The sequence below is a fragment of the Glycine soja genome, chromosome 18 (genome assembly GCF_004193775.1).
Source record: "Glycine soja cultivar W05 chromosome 18, ASM419377v2, whole genome shotgun sequence".
In the NCBI taxonomy this organism is placed as follows: domain Eukaryota; kingdom Viridiplantae; phylum Streptophyta; class Magnoliopsida; order Fabales; family Fabaceae; genus Glycine; species Glycine soja.
The window spans coordinates 50,030,753-50,053,060 of NC_041019.1; the positions used below are offsets into that span (position 1 = coordinate 50,030,753).

At 30.8% G+C, this 22,308-nt stretch overlaps 2 protein-coding genes across 4 annotated transcripts; both read left to right on the forward strand.

The window, feature by feature from the left end:
• The first annotated feature begins 3,449 nt into the window (after positions 1-3,449).
• LOC114397378 lies at positions 3,450-5,297 on the forward strand. The gene is made up of 5 exons (XM_028359432.1): positions 3,450-3,796; positions 3,875-4,001; positions 4,095-4,361; positions 4,467-4,568; positions 4,854-5,297. Exons 1-5 carry the CDS (start codon positions 3,450-3,452, stop codon positions 5,295-5,297), a joined length of 1,287 nt encoding a protein of 428 aa, XP_028215233.1.
• Positions 5,298-10,755: 5,458 nt separating this feature from the next.
• LOC114396783 (probable LRR receptor-like serine/threonine-protein kinase At1g06840) lies at positions 10,756-20,823 on the forward strand. Of its 3 annotated transcripts, none has more exons than XM_028358944.1 (22): positions 10,756-10,912; positions 11,033-11,133; positions 11,387-11,491; positions 11,809-11,959; positions 12,112-12,183; positions 12,294-12,365; positions 12,841-12,984; positions 13,078-13,149; positions 13,280-13,351; positions 14,322-14,396; positions 14,498-14,566; positions 14,681-14,749; positions 14,891-14,956; positions 15,149-15,235; positions 15,359-15,427; positions 15,641-16,152; positions 16,856-17,014; positions 17,100-17,383; positions 17,813-17,864; positions 18,638-18,897; positions 19,762-19,896; positions 20,270-20,812. In XM_028358944.1, the coding sequence occupies exons 3-22, from the start codon at positions 11,398-11,400 to the stop codon at positions 20,627-20,629; spliced, it is 2,874 nt and encodes a 957-aa protein (XP_028214745.1). In that variant the 5' UTR covers positions 10,756-10,912; positions 11,033-11,133; positions 11,387-11,397; the 3' UTR covers positions 20,630-20,812. The 3 variants fall into 3 exon arrangements, with proteins under 3 accessions (XP_028214745.1, XP_028214744.1, XP_028214746.1); XM_028358945.1 differs by having other exon boundaries at positions 10,769-10,912; positions 11,046-11,133; positions 20,270-20,823; XM_028358943.1 differs by lacking the exon at positions 11,033-11,133.
• Positions 20,824-22,308: the final 1,485 nt, after the last annotated feature.

The window sequence follows — 22,308 nt, forward strand, 5'->3', positions numbered from 1 at the left end:
GCATAGAACAAGAGGGTGTAATTGAGACAGAATGCATGGAGGAAAATGCTATTCTTGAAGCTCAAAAGTTCTTTGATGTGCTTGTAATTGCTCAAGCACCATTGTGGGAAGGATGTGAGCATCATTCAGAATTGTCATCTTCTTTGACCTGTCTTAGCTTGAAATCTGATTATAATATGCCAGAAGGGTGTTTTAATCGTATGGTTCAACTTATGGGTGACACCATTCCAAAAAACAATACTATGGTTAGTAATTTTTATCAAGCTAAAAGGTCAGTGCAGAAATTGGGTCTCGGTTGTTTGAAAATTGATTGTAGCCCAAATGGATGCATGTTGTATTACAAAGAAAATTCAGATAAGAGTATAACTAATTATTATTTTTTTGTAAAAGTGATCAGTACTTGATAGTTAATAGGAGAGGGATTGAAAAGAAGTTTCCTGTTAAAAAAATGTGGTACTTTCACTCATTCCAAGACTAAAAAGATTGTACTTTTCAATGGCCACTGCATCTACATGAGATGGCATAGTGAAAATCAAAGGAACTCGAATGTCATGTGTCATCCATTTGATGGTGAAGCACTAAAGCGTGGAAGCATTTTGATAGAATGCATCTAGAATTTAGTCAAGACCCTAGGAATATCAGATTGGGATTATGTTCAGATGGATTTAGTCCTTTTGGTCAATTTGGAAAGACTTACTCTTGTTGGCTGATTATCTTAGCTCCATATAATCTTCCTCCTGCCATGTGCATGAAGAGAGAATTTATGTTTTTAACTATCTTAATTTCAGGTTCATTAGATCCAAGGCACAAGATTGATGTGTACTTGCAACCACTCATAGATGACTTATGCACCTTGTGGAATGACAACATATCAACTTTTGATGTGTCATTGAAGCAGAATTTTTTGATGAAGGCTGCTTTTATGTGGACAATCAATGACTTCCCGACTTATATATACGATGTTGTCAGGTTGGACAACTACTGGCAGACTTGGTTGTCCCACATGTATGGAACGATCAAAGCATTCACAACTTTTAAATTTTCACAAGGTCTGTTATTTTGATTGTCATCGCAAATTTCTTCCGCTTAATCATGCATATAGGAGGAATAAAAAGTCATTCAAGAAATGTCGACTTGAGACCTCACCCCATTTTCCACATTTGTCTAGTCTTGACATTTGGAATAGAGTTTCACATTTACCACTCTGCCTCGAGTCGCAAGAAGAAAAAGATTTTTTGGGTTACGGTGTTGAACATAATTGGAAGAAACAAAATATATTTTGGTTGTTACCGTATTGGAAAACCCAACTTCTGCGTCATAACATTGATGTCATGAACACAGAGAGAAATGTGTTTATGAATGTCTTTAACATTGTGATGGAAATCAATGGCAAAAGTAAGGATACACACAATGCTTAAATAGATTTAGCAGAAATATGTAATCGAAAGAAGCTTGAGTTGGTAGATGTTGGCCGTGGCAAGTTCTTTAAACCAAAGGCAACTTATGCAATGACCAAATCCGAGATACTTGTTGTTCTTAAATGGGTCAAAGAACTAAAGTTACTAGATGGCTATGCCTCCAATTTAGGTCGGTGTGTGGATCTTAACAAGGGAAAAATTCATGGAATGAAAAGTCATGATTGTCATGTTTCCATGCAACGGTTGCTTCCAATTGCATTTGACTTATTACCAAAACCTATTTGGAAGCCACTTGTTGAACTTAGCCAATTTTTCAGAGAACTAACTTCGACAACATTAAATGTTGAACAAGTATGAATTATGGAAAATAACATACATGTGTTGTTGTGTAAGTTAGAACAAATATTCCCACCAAGCTTCTTTGATTCAATGGAGCATCTTCCAGTTCATTTACCTTATAAGGCAAGACTTGGTGGTTAGGTCCAATATCGTTGGATGTATTCTTTCGAGAGGTATAAAATGAGAAATCATTTATACACCATTGTATTATATACATATGGTCATCTTTAAAAAGTACTTATTCATATTAATTTTAGGTTTTTACACTCCCTCAAAAATAAAGTCAAAAATAAAGCTAGAGTTGAGGGATCGATTTGTGAAGCGTACTTAGTGGAGGAGAAATCTACCTTTGCCTCGTTTTACTATCCTGATCAAATTACAACGAGAAGGACTAGGATGCCCCGAAATGTTGATCCGGATGAAGGTTCTTCATCTTCTCCTCCTATATTAATTTTCAATTACCCAGGAAGAGCGAGTGGTAAATCCAAAACAATTTTTTGGACCAAGTTGATCTTCATGTTGCTCACTTGTACGTTCTTCAAAATTGTCCAGAGGTTGAGCCATATTTAGAGTAAGATGATTTTAATACTTTTATAACTCTAATTAATATTTTAATGATGTTATGTTTTTTACGTTGAGTATTTATGAGGCGGTGTTATATAAGGCGTCAATTGTTAAATTTTTTAGGTTCTAAATCCAGAAAATAATATTCAAGATTCAATATTGGTTAATTTGGCATGGGGACCAAAGAGAAAAGTTGAATCATGGCATATCTACATTATAAATGGATACAAATTTCAAATAGTTAGCTGGAATGAAGGCATGAATTCTTCTAATTATGGTGTTCACGTACGGGGAACTGATGTTTTATGGAATGTTGTATGATATTATTCAATTGGAGTATACTGACATCCCATTGATGAAGTTAGTTCTATTCAAGTGTGATTAGTTTGATAATACTCCTTATATAGGGACACGAGTAGATAAAAAGTATGAGATTGTTGAAGTAAGGCAATCAAAAAGATATACTAAAACATATGACTCATTCATATTTGCACAACAAGCAGAACAAGTTAATTACACAACATATCCCGAGGGACATCGAGGATAGTTAGCCGTAATGAAGATAAAAAGCTCGCAGCAGAATCACTGACAATATAGTAAGTGAAACTGAGCAAAAGGCTCCATACCAAGATAATGAGCTTGTAGGGCTTCAAGAAGTGTTGGAAGTTGACCCTGATGTCATTAATGAATCTCTTGCGGATGTTGATGGAGGTGGAGAAGAGATAGATGCAAATTTACTCAAACAACTAGACTTGGTTGAACCAAACGAGGATAAATGCATGTTAAGTGAGAATGACATTGAGAGTGATTTTGATGATACAGATACTTCTTAGGTAATTCATACATTAAAGCTGATTGCATGTCTTATGTTCATTGTGTATATGTGTGTGTGTGTATTTTTACATTTGTATGATTGTGGTTTGTAAAAATTATTACTTTGACTCTTGTAGTGAATATGAAAGAGAAGATAAGTGACCTATTTTGGTGTAGAAAACATGTTTATGTGAGTTTTCATTAACAATTTGGATTTATTTGTTTATTGAAGTGTATTGCTTGTGGTACTTCATTTTTTATTTATTTGTTCTTAAATATCATATGTGTGTGTGTACATGTGTACAAAAATCAAACATGCAGAGGACAGATAGAGGTAGAGGTGGTGGTCGTAGAACATTTAATCGTGGTAGAAGACGTGGTCATAGTTTGGGAGCTCCAATTACCACCAACCCTTCCACCTCATCCATTCATATATCAACCTCAGAGTCGATGATTCATGTCGTTGCACCGACTCCAAACACACTTCCTACAGCTCAAGACCAACCAAATCCTACCTTTATAAGGGAGTCAATTTCCACTACCCCTGTTAGAGATGCTTCACCTTCAGCACCAGATGATTCTCTTACACTTGAGTACCCATTAGATCCAAATTGTGAACATATTGTTGATCAGAGGCCTTTCATTTGTGCATATAAAGGAGAGTAAATGCATTTTATTTAACTATTATTTTTTCTTAAAATGTTTTTTGAATGTGGTATTGACAATGTATTTGTACATAGGTTTCAACCAACATATGGGTGTTCTAATATCATATCAAATATCATTAGAGCAAAATTTGATGAACCAGCTGCAAGTTGGTTGAAGGTGTCAGTTGACCTTCGCGATAGGTGGTTTGGAGAGTTTAAGGTAACTTGAATTATGGTTTAATTTAAAATATATTGTTTCTTGTATCATTTCTAATTTAGTTCTTATTTCCTATTTTATGCAGAAAGAGTATAGGTGGCACCACAAGAAGAGCAGACCATTAGAGCTGTTTTTGAGATAAAAGGTTCACGTATTTTGAAAAGTGCAATGAACAAGATCAGAAATGGTCAAGATAAAGGAAAGTGGATAATATCCAATGTTACAGCAGCCTTGGATGAACATTGGGGTTCTACAGATTTCCAAAACAAGAGTTCCACTTCCAAGGCGAATCAATCTGTTGATAGAGGAGCCTCAGTATACTGTGGTGGTTCCATATCTACTGCAGCTCACTTTGAAAAGCTGGTAATTTCACTTTATGTGTGTGTGTGTGTGTGTATGTGTACCTCATTGATTTTCAATTCAATGTAATTAAATGTTTTACAGTTTTAACTTTTAAAATTTATGTAGTCAAAGGAGTTTCAAAGACCACCAACTGCTTGGGAGGTGATGGAGAAAACTAAAAAATTGAAGTCGGGAGAATGGGTCAATGACAAGTCCCGCGAATTTGCTGTAAGTTTTTTTTTCTAATCCTATCACTTTATTTGATATATAGTGGCTGATATTATAAATGAACTCTTACCTTTGGTTAATATCTCTTGAACCTATTTACACATCTTGATTTACTTTTCTTTAGCTAGTGTTAAATGTTTGTGATTGGCTAGTATAAACTTTGAACCCTACTATAGAATATTAAAGTCAAATTTTTTCCTGTATTAGTGGTGATTTTCTTGAATATTAATCCTTATATGTCTATACATTTAACAATATATCTTCATACCTCACTTTATATTGAAGGAGAAATATCAACATCGTCGAGATGAAATTTTACAACATTCGACAAAGGAAGACAGATCTACACAGGATTCCCCTAACACTGTCACTTCTATTAATGATAATGAAATATATTTGAATGTTGTTGGAGGTCCAAATTACAAGGGTAACATGTACGGGCTAGGTACTTTGAGCAAAAGGTTTAGTTGCTCAAAATCAGCTCCATCTACTTCTATTACTGTTGTGAAAGACCAAATAAAGGAAATGCGTGAGACAATTAATAAATTGAATGTTGAGCTTTTGACAAAGGCAAATAAGGAGAAGACACTTGAGGAAAAGATGTTGCAGCTAATGGAGAATCATGACCACCAAAGTCAGGAGATGCGACAACAGATGCAAGAACAAAATAAGCAAATGCAACGTATACTTACAACACTTGCATATTCAGTCTATCATGCCAGCTCGTAGTCTATCACCTACCATAGCAGATGGAACTGAGCACCATGTTAATGATGCTTAGGTTGATCGTCCTCATGACATGGGTAATGATCATTGACTCTTGGTTATTGTTTATTTTAGTTTGATTATGTCACGTTAGTTATGAATTTGAACTTTATTAAATTTTTACATTACATTTGATTAAACTTTGAAAACTTTGAATTTGCACTTTATCAATCTTTAAAATTGAACTTTGTTATTAGATATATTTACTCATTATGAATGTCCACTTTTATTTATAAGTTTGATTATACAATTTCATTAAAATTTATATTTATAGTCAATAATTATTAATCAGGTTAAAATGTAACAATGGAAAAACAAAACATACGTCATATTTTCATTTAGTGACCAAATTTTTGACCGAAATGCATTTTTAATTTATTTTACATTTAAAAATTTAAAATAAATAGCGACCAAATTAGCAACCGAATGCATTTGTATTTTGAAATTAACTGTTTATTATCAATCAAATTAGCGACCGAAACATTTTAATATATTTTATTTTAAATTTAGCCACCGAATTAGACACCGAAGGTAATTTTCAATATTTTTTTAAAATTAATTATTCAATAGCGATCGAAATATCTACCAAACACCTCTTTAATTTATTTTATATTTAAAATTAATTATTCGATAGAGACCTTGTTGGTTTTTATTTTATATTTAAAGTACAGGTATTTGTTAGTGACCAAATTAGTGACCGACTGTTTCTGTTGCAAAATTGGTCCCAAGCAAAATAACAATCAAATACTCTGTGACCGAATTTATTATTTTTGTGCGTGACTATTTCAGTAGCTAAATAGTGATCAAAGATAAATTCGATTGCAAAGGATTTAATGACTAGAGTTTTTGTAATGTGATTGTTTTGGTCGCTATTTTGGTGACTAACACTTTTAGCGACCGAATGTGTCAATTGCTAAATCACATTTTTTTTAGTAGTGAAATATGATTATAACTAGGTGGTAAAATAAATAATTAAACCTTTTTTTTCACACTTTTCTTTGACTACACTTTTTGTCTCTCATTTTCCATGTTTTCACAATTTTTTCCCTTAAACGGTGAAATTTCATACTTTTGCCAATTAACTTCTTTTCACCTTTTTTCACTCAACTTTTAAAAATTCAAACATTTTTGTTACTCAATTTTCAAAATTTCATGCATCTTTTTCGTATATTATAATTAAGAAATTTTATTTAAAAATTGGGAGGAATAATGGGTGAAATTTTAAAAGTTGACTGGCAGGATGGGTAAATTTCATAGTTTGTGGTAAAATTCACAAAAACATAAAAAAAAAAGGTGGCAAAAGTGTAATTAAGCCCTTTTTTTTTGGCTAATTACTTTTCTTCTCTCTTTGCCGATTAAAAAATATTTCTTCTCTCTCTCTCTCTTTTTCCGTAACAAACAAGGTATTAATAAGTAGAAAATGTGGAATTTCAAATAAGAAAAAAATCAAAATTTAATCTTCTTTCAATGAAAGTGTAATCTATTCCATAACCCAGAAGCTCATTGGTACGTTTGGTGATCGTTATGCTTGTGGGGATAGAATGATGATGCTAACATGTTGCCACGGATTTTATGTCTTCTACTTTAGATGTTCATAATTACTTTCACTTTTGAGTTTCAAGCTCATATTCATCTAGTTAGAAGGTTTCAACATTTGAACTGACCAAGTACAAAGTAAAAAAATCTCTCTCTTGAACTTATGAGGCTTGAACTTAAAAAAAAAAAAAATTGAGTTTCAAGCTCGTATTCTATTGATGATGATGTTATCATATGAATGAAACTTAATAATTCTTTACAATGTTCAATACTTGTTTTATTCATCCCTTTCATATGGTTGATTTCACTTTGTTCTTCTTGGTCTGTAACTTTAGCTACGTAAACTAGAGAGATATAGGATCAAAATTTCAGTCCAAGTTGGAAAAAAGATGAACTCGTTATGTTGGCAATGATAATGTTCGAGAAAGTGTGCTACGTGCATACATAAAAGATCGATAATGTTCGAGGAACTGAGGGATAGTACGGCACACCATAATGGATGGGTGGGGTTTGGTGTTTGATCAGAACCGGTCTCCGCGTCTGAAACAGTAAAAAAGTAACATTATTTTTTGGTAAAACACTACTAGGGTATTTAAATGTGTACAATGTTGTCACATTACTTCTTGAAAGTAACAAAATTAAAGAAGAAAAGCACTTTCAAAAGTGTAATTTGTAATTTTAATCTAAAATTTAAAAAGTTAATATAAATCACAACGTTATGTGATTTAGATAAAATAATAATATATATTTAAGAAATAAAGTGATAATAATTTATTATTGAGAAACTTATTTTAATTTTATAAATTAACGTGACAACACTTAACACTCTCAAAAATAAAAATAAAAATTAGTATTTTACCCTACTATTTTTTTAGACAAGACAATAAATATCATGCAAACTTCGTGAGGTGTTGCTTTAAATTATTTTATTTTAATTGAAATATTATGTTATCCTTATTTGAAATTGGATTTAGTTACACTTAATCAACATTCTGCTTATTTTAAAAGTTACATTGCATCTCTAAAGAAAGGCCAATGTAATTCCAATTTCCTGAATAAGTAAGTGAAAGGATAATTAAATCTCAAAATAAAGCAAAACAAAATGCTTAATATAGTTAAACTGAAATTGAAGGTGAATGAAATTTATCCTTTTTATTAAGCAAGTCATGTCAAAAAAAGTGAATAATACATATAACACAAATTTCAGTGTGTTATTATTGATGTAATACTTGTGGGATGAGTTTATTTTAATACCACACAAATATAATTTAATTATGTAAAAATATGTTAAAAATTAATCTTTACTAATTTATTATGACTAAATTTTATTACAAATAAAATGTACATTTTTTTTGTTACGATTAACAACATTATTTGCCAATTTTTTGTAAGGAAATTATGATTGAAAAAAAATGAAATATATCAAAGGTTATAGCTAGTTCATTGAAGCAATTTGTTAAATACTTCATAGTATTATTGATTGCATTTTTAATTTAGTTCAGATATTTATCATATTTAATTTACACAATAATGAGTCACTGATGTGTAACTCTTAACAATATGATATATAATTAATTGTACTTGATAAATAAAGGCAATATTGTCCGTTTAATTATAAGACATTTCACCAATTGACTCACTTGTATCTCTCACAATTGTTTGATTATGTAAAAGCTTGAAATCCTACATAAAACTCTCATAATTAATTAAATTGTGTTTGTAACATATTACAAAAACACCAATCTATTGTCTGCACCTTTAATTAATTGTCTATGATTCATTTTTTATAATGATAATTAGACACCAAAGGATACAATTGAAAAAAAAAAGGTTCAAAAATCCAATTAAAACGAAACTGAGGAGTTAATTGAAAATTTGATAAATTTATAGGGACCAGGATCAATTTAATCTTAAATTTAAAATAAATTAAAAATAATTAATTTAAATGATGAATAATTAAGGATATATATTATAGTTTGGTAATATATTTTAAAATATTATTTTATTAAACAGTAGATTTTTAATATATAAATATATATATATATTATTTAAAATATTTATATATAAATTTACTATATTTAATAAATATAATTATTAATGTTGAAATGTGATGTGTTGAATAAATATATCATTTAATAATATTATTAAAAAATTATATTATATTCAATAGATTCAATGATTAATACTAAGAAAGGAGAAAAATATTGATTTATTTGTTCAAATAAATTAATAATGTTAAATATTAGAGTTATTCTTATATATATACATAGATATTAAAATATTTTATTATTTTATTTTCAAAAATATTATATATATATATATATATATATATATACATTCATATGAAAGGTCATACTTATAAAATTCTTATGAAAAGTCATTTAATAATTAGATGTTGTATTTATTAAATTTAAGAAATTAATACTAAGAAAGGAGAGAAATATTTATATATTTTTTCAAATAAATTAATAATATTACATGTTAGAGCTATTCTTATATATACAGATATTTAAATTTGTTATTATTATTATTATTTTCAAAAATATATTTTTAATTTATATACATTCATATGAAAAGTCATGCATATAATAATTAGGTATTGTATTTATTAAATTTAAGAAATATAATATTTGTTAATTAGAGTAATCAATACTGTTTAAGTAAGAAAATATTATTATATATATTGCATTAATAATTAATAATATTATATGTATTATTTTTTTAGAGAGCATGTGTATCTCCCATGAACCTGGACCTCTATAGGAATTGATGAAGAGTAAAAAAATTTATTCAAAATATTTAACGTCCTTAGTGATATTTTTGTGTGAATATGTTCTACTCAAACATCTAATTATATTTGGTATGTTTGACTATTCATATAGATTATTGTGTAAGTGTTAAGAGTGCTAGCTACACACTTATTAACAGTACTCTCTCCTAGGATGCATTGATGATTCCATATTTCTTTTTCATTTGTTCAAGTGATAAAACATTACTACTAGACTTTTTTGTTACATAATTTAGTGTTAGTTGAACTAATTGATATTTATCTATTTTTAAAAATTGCAAATTAATATTTTTTAGTAGTAATAATATACATTTTATCAAAATTCGGTAATGAAATTTTAATATAAGAAAAATCAATAATGAAATATATTTATATTAAAAAATTAATGTTTACCAAATAGTAAATTTCCTTTTACTTAAAAAAGAATTCTTGTTACATAATAAAAAAATTAAATATGCAGAAGTTTAGGCTAAAATATCTGAGTTTAATGATTTTGTATTCATTAATTATAAATCATCATAAATATGTTTTTTAATATAATTATTATAAAAGTCAACAAACTTATCTTAATTCATGATATGTGATTAAATAAAAAATAAAAATGCATAATTTTTTTTTCTTAACATCTATAAGCAAATATTTACCGTATATACGGAATATATATGTATGAGAAACGTTGACAATACATGCTTTATTATCTTCTTTAATGTTTTTTTTTATAATTGAATGAATTAATTTTACATAAATCCTGTTCTATAAATAAGTGAAAAACATTACAATAGACAAGTAAATGAATTAATTTTACATAAATTCTATCCTATAACTTTTGCTATTAATATATTTTCGAAAAGGTGGTGGTGGTACCGGTACATGCAAGTGGTAAAGGAGTTGGCGGGCGTAATATTTTGACATAAAAAATGATGCACATTAATTTCATTATTATAAGGATATATGATGCCTGCGTGTTCCGATTTGGTATGTTTGACTATTCACAAAGTGGATGCACCAACCACAACGACACTAAAATTATTTTTTTTCTCATAAAAAAATAAAGGTCCATTGAGTCTTCAATGAATCATTAAGTATTATCATTATCTAATGGTGACAGAATGATTTAGCTAATTATAAGTTCCCCACGGACTTATCTTTTTGACTTTGCATTTTCATTCATTGAAAGGCTTTTACTTCACTTTTCAGATTTCCAGCTTATTCACTCATGCAAGTTTTGACATTTCAATCACCCCCACCTTCTCAAGTAAGATTCTCTCTCGCTGAATCATTTTAAAAATTTTGGATTTTTGGATAAGGAATTCGCTTAAGCAATTGACAATTGAGATGTATGATTCTCTTACAACCATAAGCTTTGATGTTATAGCTTTGTGTTTTAGTTATCTGGGAAAGTTAAGTCCAACAAGCTTGCCCACTTTCAACTTCCTCCAAGTTAATTTCCAACCAGAAAAATCAGCCTCAGTTATTGTATGATATGATGCTTGCTTTAATTTAATTTTGTTTTGTTTTTCTATTTGTACATTTCATTGATGTCACTTGGGAAAATGATATGATGAGTTAATGACATGACAGAGTTATCACTTTGCCTTGTTTAAGGAGATTTTAGATCAATAAAGTATTCAATTTATGTTCTGAATGTATGATGTGAAGGAATCTTATTCCTTGAAATGTTTCAATTCTTCCTTTATTCACTATCACCTTCCATTTGGTGGCTTTTCAGGATATACTGTGATGCCGGCTCTGAGAATTCATGGATATGCCTTGGCTGTTTCGTTTTGTCTTATCACCTTCATAGCAGCCTCACTACCAACAGACCCTTCAGAAGGTGAATTTGCTTTATGCCTTCAAATTTTTTAATCTTTCTGTTTCACTTTGTTCTTTCTTGCCTGTGATTTTAGAGACTATACAAGAGAGCAAAGATTGAAATTTCAGTCCAAGTTGGAAAATAGGGAGGGATATGATATGTATCACTTTTTTTTTCTACTGTTGGATTTGTTGTTTTTTTAATAATTAGCTTAGCGACAAAGTGTTCTGAGTGTATATCATTTCATTTTCCTATATTTGATACTTCCTTGTAATTTGATTTGGCATTTGAAATTTTAACCTGAATAATTGTTGACCTATATTTTTTCATATTTATAGTTGATGCCCTGATAGAGATCAAGAATAGTTTGATTGATCCTAAGAACAATCTTAAGAACTGGAATAAAGGAGATCCATGTGCAGCAAACTGGACTGGTGTTTGGTGTTTTGATCAGAAGGGGGATGATGGGTACTTCCATGTTCGTGAGATGTATGGCTTCTTTTTCCTTCTACTTTCTCTTTGTTCTTAATTTCAATGTTATTATTTAGATATTGCTAACTGTTATTTGTATATCACACATAGTTAACATTCGAGGGGTTGCTAAATTTTGATTGTTTTCTGTTATCCAAAATTTACTGAAGCTACTTAATGACAATGAATCTCTCGGGAAGTCTATCACCACAGCTTGGACAGCTATCCCATCTTGAGATACTGTGAGTTGTGTCATTTTATGATTTTTTTCTCTGGAAACAAAATGTGTGTTAGAAGAACCAAATGGTAATGTTCATGACATGCTAATATCTTCATTTTTTTATGCTTGAAGGAATTTCATGTGGAACGACTTGACAGGCACAATACCAAAGGAGATTGGAAATATTAAATCATTGAAACTCTTGTAAGAACTTTACCAAAGAAGATGTATTAGCATTGATCCCCATCAATTTTTTATTTTAAGGTGGTATTGTCTGTTCTGCTTGATATTGTCTGTTTGTTTGAAAAGATGGATCTTAATGGTTCATCCATGTTTTGGGAATTAAATTTGGACTTCTTCTCAGCCTTATTTGTTATAAATAAACATATTGTATGTCTTCGTAACATAAGTTTATAGTTCAGTTGAGGAGTCTAATTGGCTGAATATACAAGGAAAACTTATGGTAAAATAAAAGGTATACTGTTTGGGGGGAAATTTCTGATGCTCTGGTTTCTGTAGTTTAGTGTTCATGATAGAAGTGAATTGAACATACTAATGCTGCAAAGTACGAAATTTTATGAGGCAATCATGCAACAGATCAAATACTGTTTCCAACATATATATAATTTTTCTCTTCTGTTATAACATGAATACTTATTCTGATGTATTTGCTATGAAGGCTCCTGAATGGGAATAAGTTATCTGGTAGTTTACCGGATGAGCTTGGCAACCTTCCAAATTTGAATAGATTCCAAGTAGACGAAAACCAATTGTCAGGTCCTATACCAGAGTCATTTGCCAACATGACCAATATTAGACACCTGTAAGTGGATCTCAAAGCTAAATTCACCATCAACTCATCTTGGAGCTGGATTTCTTACATGTACTTTATCGTTTTTGTTTTGTATATTTTCAGTCACTTGAACAACAACTCATTTAGTGGTGAACTTCCATCCACACTGTCAAAGCTATCAAATCTTATACACTTGTGAGTATTAAATCAATTTTTTTTTTATATTTCTAGTGTTTCAAAACTTCCATTGCAACCTGGGATGCATCTCTGAATTGACCCTTTTTACAAGTTTTCACGGTGTCTGCTTGTTGAAATGGCTTTACAGGCTTGTGGACAACAATAATTTATCAGGCCATCTTCCACCAGAATACTCCATGTTAGATGAATTGGCAATACTGTACGTTTGGCTACCCATTTTTTTAGATTTGTTGCATTTATCGATTTCATTTTTTATTTATTACTGCAGTTGACATGCTGTGCTTGATTTGTGGTGGAGTGAAAATCATGCTCTGATATGATAAGCCAGAGTTCTCATGATATTTAAAGCAATAATTATTAGTCTAATTGAGTTTATACAGCATCATTATGGAAGTATTATGCTCTGTTGCACCTTAGAAACATTAAGCAACTTGTAATTTATCATCAACTCATGTTGTCTTCCTCATACTCATCATAATCCGGTAATTTTGTTCTGTATGTGGACTCCCTCCAATGACCTGTTAGAGTTTCTCTTGTTTGAGCTATTTATGATACATTGATCTGTGTTGTCTCTCCATGCCTGAATTTTTGTATAGAAAGTTTAGATCTTGGGTGTTATATGTTTGCTAAAGGAGCAATAAAATAATCACAACTAGATTTTTGAGTGAGTAATTGTGGTAGTATAGCTAGAATATCAGTAAAATAGCCCTAGGTGTCTTCAAGAGATCTAAAAGAAACAAACTGGTCAAAAGGGACTGTTTAAAAAAGATGAATAATACAACATGAATAGTCTTCTAGTTAAATACATGTATTCCCATAAATCGTATTTACCTTATACTGTTTCTGAGACATCCACAGTGTAGCCTCCGGATTTTCTTTATCATTCTTGGTGATTTTTTTATCTTGTTTTGCAATAGTCAAGTACAGTACTCTCATAAATGATTAATTTTTCTTTTCCTTTTAAATTTTGGAAAGCTTATTCTTCTGACTTTTGGCCATTACCTCAGAATTTAAAATGTCTGTAGTGTTTTATGCACTCTACCAAGAACATTACATGTATACTACACGGTACATTTTGCACGTATATGCTCTCAATGTGTACTTTACCTTGGTCAGAAAAAGGGTTTTAGATACTCTTAGATTATCATATTTACTTGTTTCCTTTGCAGCCAGCTTGATAACAACGATTTCAGTGGGAGTGAAATTCCTTCTACCTATGCAAACCTAACCAGGCTAGTGAAATTGTAAGTATTCTTAGCAATAGTTACCTGTCCTTTAGTTTGTTTTTCATAATGTAGGATGTTACAGATACTAAATGACTCTGATTTTATTTTTGATTTAACAGAAGTCTACGAAACTGTAGTCTGCAAGGAGCTATTCCTGATTTCAGTTCAATATCCAAGCTTACCTATTTGTATGTTTGAGTATATTTGGTGGCTTTGCTTTATATTGTGCCTAATGATAGTGAAATCATTTTTTTCTCCCATTTTGGCTACAAACTCATTTGTGACTGGTTCATGTTTTCTAGAGATCTTAGCTGGAATCAGATCACTGGACCCATACCATCAAATAAAGTGGCAGACAATATGACAACTTTGTATGTAAACAACCCAACTTTTATTTATTTATTTTGTATTTATAATGTTATTGGTTTCCTTATCTATTTCACAATATTTATTTATCTTAATGCAAGACATGACAAAATTGAGTTTGATGTGCTATTTTCTTTCTATTGCAGTGATCTGTCTAATAATCGTCTCAATGGATCCATTCCTCACTTCTTTTATCCTCATCTTCAAAAATTGTGAGAAGATACTCAGAAACCTATATTTCACATAGTATTTATCTAATTATTACATAACAATATCTTGAAGTCTTAAATAAAACTCTATTTATAAGAAACAAGTTGCCGTCTAGAATCTAGACAGACTTTAATTTATAAAAGTTCAATTCTTTGCACATTGGGTTGATTTTTTGTTTTCATTGCCAAGCACAGGTCACTTGCAAACAATTTACTGTCTGGGTCTATCCCTGCTAGCATATGGCAGAACATGTCCTTCAGTGCGAAAGATAAACTTACAATGTAACTTCTTTATCTGGATTACTACTTCAGTCTCAAGGATTGTTGACTTTTTTGCATCAAACTAGTATAATGATTATATGTTGTTTGCACTGTAAATTCATTATGTTTGTCCTATCTTCGCAGTGATCTCCAGAACAACTCATTTTCAGATGTTTTGGGAAACCTGACCCCCCCGGAAAATGTTACCTTGAGGTATTCTTATTGCATATGTTTGGTTATATGCCATCACGTAACCATATGATCCGATTCTCTCTCTATAGTTCATACTATGTTCTTGATATTGCATACCCTTTTATTTAATTTTTAATTCATTTGTACATTTTACTACGAAAAACATTGTCACAATTATGCTTTTCCTTTGCTGTGGTATAAATTTCTTATCATTTCTTTTTCTTTTCCTTGAAGGCTTTCTGGTAATCCTATCTGCAAGAATTCTAACATACAAAGTATTGGTCAATATTGTGGACCTGAAGCAGATAATAAGGCAGCCCAAGATTCAACACTCTCAACTTTCTGTCCAGTTCAATCTTGTCCAGTGGATGACTTTTATGAATATGCCCCCTCTTCTCCAGTTCCCTGCTTTTGTGCAGCACCTCTGAGAATTGGATACAGGCTGAAAAGTCCAAGTTTTTCTTACTTTGCTCCCTATAGAAGTAGTTTTGAAGACTATATAACTAGGTCCTTAGACTTAGATCTCTATCAACTATCAATAGATTCAGTTGCTTGGGAAGAGGGACCTCGTCTTAGAATGTATTTGAAACTCTTCCCTTCCTATAATGATTCCGGTTCTAGTATGTTCAATGAAAGTGAGGTCCATCGCATTAAAGGCATATATTCATCATGGCACTTTCCTCGCACTGATTTTTTTGGACCATATGAACTGCTGAACTTCACTCTTCTTGGACCTTATGCAAATTGTAAGTTTCTTAAACTTAACATATCATTATTTTTTGTTATCTTATTCAATGCATAACAAATTCTGGCCAACTCGACCATATTATCATTTGATCCCACCAAATGTGTGTACTGTTTAACAACAATTTTAAAACAAATTTCTTATGCTACTTGTAGAAGTAATTGGGAATTTAATATGCATACTGCAAAGAGATTACTCGCTATAAAAATTTCTATTATTCTCATCTTCATATTATTATAAATTCTCTATCTTTTTTATATACCATTGTTTAACTAAGATATTTACAATTGGAAACCTGATTGATCTGAGGTGTTGTTTGAAAGTTGAAAATAACAATCTTTATATTTTAATGGTGCATGCCTTATGTTTTGTGACATTTTGTTTGTATACAAGGAGGAGAAGCAACATAAATGCCTGTATCCTTCTTTATTCTTGGTTGTTAACTGCAAAGATGAGGGGATCTCTCCACTTAAGCAATCCTTGTACTAAAAAAAGTTAAAAAAAAGGAAATATCTTGATCCATGAAAAATAAATGTCAATGCAGAAGTAGCTTTCCTTTGTTTCTGTCTATAATTAGAATTTATGTTGATGAATTAGATAGAGTACATCTAATAACTGATGTTAATTTTAGGCAATTCAAATTTGGTAAATAAAATTTATTTTTGCTGAGTTTCTCTAATTTAGCTTTCATTTTATTGCTATAGTAAATGTTGATTCAAAGAAGAAAAAGAATAATGTGGGCATAAAAATTTCTGCTGTGATAGCAGCTGTTGCTTGTGCTTTAGCAATATCTGCAATAATCATTCTCCTGATTTCTAAAAGAAATATGAAATACCAGAAGAAGATTTCCAGGAAACGAATGTGTAAGTATTCTAAGGCTTTATGCTGGTTATATCATTTTTTTTATTTTTGAAGAAAGAGGTTTAAAATGCTTATTTCATTCTGCAGCTACTAATGTATCTATCAAAATAGATGGCATGAAAGCATTTACTTACAAAGAACTGGCTATTGCTACCAACAAATTTAATATCTCAACTAAAGTTGGCCAAGGAGGTTATGGGAATGTCTATAAAGGCATTTTATCTGATGAAACTTTTGTGGCTGTTAAGAGAGCAGAAGAAGGTTCCTTACAAGGACAAAAGGAGTTTCTGACTGAAATTGAGCTTTTGTCAAGGTTACACCATCGAAATCTTGTCTCGCTGATTGGATACTGTAATGAAAAAGAGGAACAGGTATCTAGCTTATAGCGACACTTTTGTCTTCTATATCATCTTGCAACTAATTTCATTTAAGAATTCAAATATAAAGAAAAGAATTTGTTCTGCATGAATCTGCATAATGATTAAAAAATGCCATGGCATAAGATAAGCATTCATCTTACTGTTAAGTCAGATCTTTTAGTCCCTGAGCTTATCGCTAATAAGTGGCAAACAAATACAATGCTAGAAAATTTCTGTATTCAATCTGTCACTAGATATTTAAGTTTTGCCAACTGAACTGTAGTTCTTTTCTTGAATTTTTTCATATTTTTTAATATATTCAAGAAATGTTATCTTTGGAACCCAAATATAATCTGAGTTTAGACATAACTTTTGCCATATTAGTTTTGCACTTGACATTGACTACAATATTATTCTCATATACTCTTTGTGTTGATTCAGATGCTGGTTTATGAATTCATGCCCAATGGAACCCTTAGGGACTGGATATCTGGTATGAAATTGTTACTCTTCCTTCTACATTTTTTCTGCTCTCCAGTTTTGGGTTTCATTTATAAAAATATTTGATATGCTCATGCAATTTAGAATATCTTCTTGGTAAATGTTTTTTATAGCTTTTCAAATCTGAACTCTGGTGTATTGACCCAACTGGTTAGGTTTTTCATGGTTGACATGCTTCTAATGAATTGATTGAGGAAAAATCATTTCAAATACTCACTCCGTCCCATTATAATTGTTGTATAAAAGAAAAAAAATTGTCCCAAAATAATTGTCATTTTAGTTTTTCAATGTAACATTAATTATGTCTTTCCACTTATATCCCTTATAATATTAATGGTGGACAACAAAATTATTGAATGAATTAATGATGATATAAGGTTAATTTTGTAAAAAGTAATATTTTGTTTCATCTATTTATTAGTTTTTCTTGGTCTGTGTAAAAGAACCTAGTATGACTATTATTTTGGGATGGAGGGAGTAGTTATAACTTCATTCTACATGAATACTTCTTAAAACTACCATCTTTTACTTCTAACAGTGGAGGTAGTCATGTTAAACAAAACAAATCATGACCATAATGGCAGTCTTAATATAACTCATTGCTGTTTTGTAATTTCATCCTTGTAAGTAGAAAACAAGATAGAAGTTAAAAAGGAAGAAAATTGCATGAAAGAAAGGAAAGGCAATGATAGTATAGTACCATAATTTGGGATTGTTGATGTTCTCAATGATGAAATAAACATATGTTATACTGTCGTGTGGCAGGTAAAAGTAGAAAAACCAAGGGAAGCCTAAATTTTAGTATGAGGTTGAGAATTGCAATGGGAGCAGCCAAAGGCATACTGTATCTGCATACAGAGGCTAACCCTCCTATATTCCACAGAGATATTAAAGCCAGTAACATTCTTCTGGACTCCAAGTTTACAGCTAAAGTGGCCGATTTTGGATTGTCACGGCTTGTACCAGACTTATATGAAGAAGGAACTGGTCCTAAATATGTGTCAACAGTTGTGAAAGGAACTCCAGTAAGTTTGTTAAAGGAAATTAAGGAATAATTCCATTTCCAATATTTAAGACCTGAAGTTATATTTGGAAGTTTCTGATTACATAGATTATTCAACCAATACCTTTTATGCAATTTTGGCAAATTAATTATGAATTTTTTTTCTTGCTTTTGTCATATGTCACTCTTGAAAGGCTCCTCACACCCTCATTGTTGTCAGTTGTGTGAGCCACTTCATAATAATGAGACCCCATATACCTTTTCCAGAATAGCTCAAGTTATACACAATGTCTTCAAACTTGTAGTCTCCAATTAGAAGCAATAAATATCATTTTCGAGTCTTACTGTCATTTTCCTTTTAGTTTTTGAGTCTTACTGATTAAGGAGCATTAAATATAGTATAAACTTAGATGCAATTTCTTATGTACTTTTGGTGTTGTTCTCCGATAAGAATTGGAGTTTCTCCTGTGTAATTTGTGCAATTAAAGTTTTCATTAAAGATCGACATTAATTATCGAGGTGAAACAACTATTCTAATTACAAAGTAGGGCCAAAAGCACCTAAGGAGCTACATCTAAGTTTTGTCTTCAAATCTACTGCATCAAGTGCTTTAGATTAGTTCTTAAAAAAAGTATTAAATGAATTTTTTGTATTTTTTATATAATAAAGTTTTTCTTCAATAAAAGTTTTATATTTATATTTTCTTAACCAACCAATGTCCTTCAGCACTAATTAGTATTTTCGTGTATTTTTGGATGCTGCAGTATAGTTTAAATTTGTTCTTATCATTTGATATTAGTGATGGTGCATTTTTGTCCATTTTATCATATAATACTGAAAAGAAATACAGTCAGAATATAATGATTACTTTGTATTTTGCCTGCAGGGTTATCTAGACCCAGAATATTTGTTGACTCATAAGCTGACTGACAAATGTGATGTCTATAGCCTGGGAATTGTGTATCTGGAGCTTTTGACAGGCATGCAACCAATATCACATGGGAAAAACATTGTCCGCGAGGTACTTTTCTTTTTCATCACTCCACTGTTCTTCTGTCTCATATCTGATCATTAAATCACTAAAAACACTGAATTGCAAGAACAATCATGAAAATTTTATAATACTGCAAGCACAATGCATGTGAAGAAAAAAGCTGTACATATGAATTGTCGAGTACCTGACTTATTTGCAAACCATACACAAAGAAATATTAAATAAACAAGTATTAAACTTTGATGATTGTTAGTGTAGAGATTTTTAAACTGTCAATCATTACCATACATGACAACTCATGATTGGATGACTCTGTAAAAAATCTTTATACCCTTAGTGTATTCTAATTCAATTCAACAAACTAGCTATTATTAACAATGTTACACAATTTTATTGTCAGGTTAATACGGCTCGTCAATCTGGTACAATATATTCCATAATAGACAGCAGAATGGGGTTATATCCATCTGATTGTTTGGACAAGTTTTTAACTCTGGCCCTCAGATGTTGCCAAGACAATCCAGAGGAGAGACCATCAATGCTAGATGTGGTGAGAGAACTGGAAGATATCATTACAATGTTGCCTGAACCTGAAACTCTTTTCTCAGATGTTAGCTTACTCAATTCTGGTAACATAGCACCCCCATCATCTGCAACAACATCAACATCAAATGTGACAAGGGAGGAGCAACACATGTCCTCATATGTTTCAGGAAGTGATCTTGTCAGTGATGTCATTCCCACCGTTGTTCCTCGCTGATGCTGTACTATGCTATAGTCTCCTTCATATATTACAAAAAATTTAATTATAATTTTTTTATACTAAGATTTTGATAAATGGTAAAGGCAGGAAGTTTATTAGAGACATAGCTATTATCTGCAGATGAGGTGTAAAGAAAAAGAGAATGATACATACAACTACTACATTTTAAGAAAATAATAATAATATGTTTATCATGTGTGGTTTGTCAAAATTAAGTGTTTTCTTTTCCGTAATTACAAGGACTCCTATAAGTTTTTAAAATCGATTAATTTTAAAGTCATTTTCCAGATTCAAACCCATGACCAACTGGCATCAAGACACAATTTTATCACTGCCACAGGGCTTGCTCTCCCTTCCAATTTACTATATCCACCCTAATTAAAACCCATCTCTGGGTTAGAGCAATGACCCATGGCTCTTAATGAAAAACAAATTTGAATTTGTTGATGGAATCATCACTAGGCCAAATGATCAAAATTCCCTACACAGTGATGGAAACACTTCAACACTCTTGTTGATTATGTCAGAATTCTGCAACTGCAGAGTGATCTTTTCTCTCTTTGACAGGCTGATCTATCCATGACAAGATATTTCATCAAGATGATTTCTCAGATTTGGGTCACTATTTTATTTAGTCCCTCGTGCTATAAAAAATCGTATAAACCGTCAAAAATCAGTCAAGTGGGACTAAAAAGGCATTTTTTGAAATTAAAGGAAAAAAAAAACAAATTTAAACTTAGGGACTAAAACAACATTATGAAAAATATATTTAAGTTATTTTAAAAGTATTCTTAAGAAAAATGAAAATACATGTTACAAATATAAATTTTAATGATTAAAACATGCATATTAGATGTACAACATCACATAGATCTCAATTGCCTAAACATTGATGCGAATAATATTTATTAAGAATATTGTTGATATTAGTTAATACTTCTACATAAATAGATTAATGGATATGTGGCAATAATAAGCACGACATAAAAAATTACAACTTAAAATATTTAATTAACCAATTCTGCTAATGCGTTCAAAGATGCTCACAAGCTCCTTCAGATGATCCTCAATCAAACACAGCTATATCATCCAACTTGTTATTACCATCATCAACCAAATTTTGTGCTCTAGTTATTGCAGAATTGATATCCTTCTTATCATGCAAGCAAAGTTTTGAACTGATTTCCTTCTCTAAAGCATTCCTATAAGCATCCAAAGCATTCATAGCATGATCCTTCCTTATGAACTTTTCATCTTCAGCCTTGTATCCTGAACCATTCTTTCAATTTCTTTGGCTGTCAGTCTTTCATTGTTATTGATAATGGAAATCTCTTTCATTGTTATAGGGCACAGAGGCTACAAGTTCTTTTCGTGAGAGAGAGAAGCTGAGGCTCAGACTTCAGTTTTGTTTTTAATTTCTTATATCTCTTTGTTCTCGTGAGAGAGAGGCTAACACTGTTTTTTTTATTATAAGATTGACAAGATTATAATTGAGGTTAGTTTAATAATTTCAGTTGTACAATACTTTATTATTTAGATAATAGATAATAGATTCCACAAATTTGACTTCTCTTTTAGATCAATTAAATTTATTCAATTTGTCTACATATTCTTGGCCCAATGTAAATTAAATTGATTAAACTCGATTTCTTATGGTTTAGTTTTTTTTAGAATAA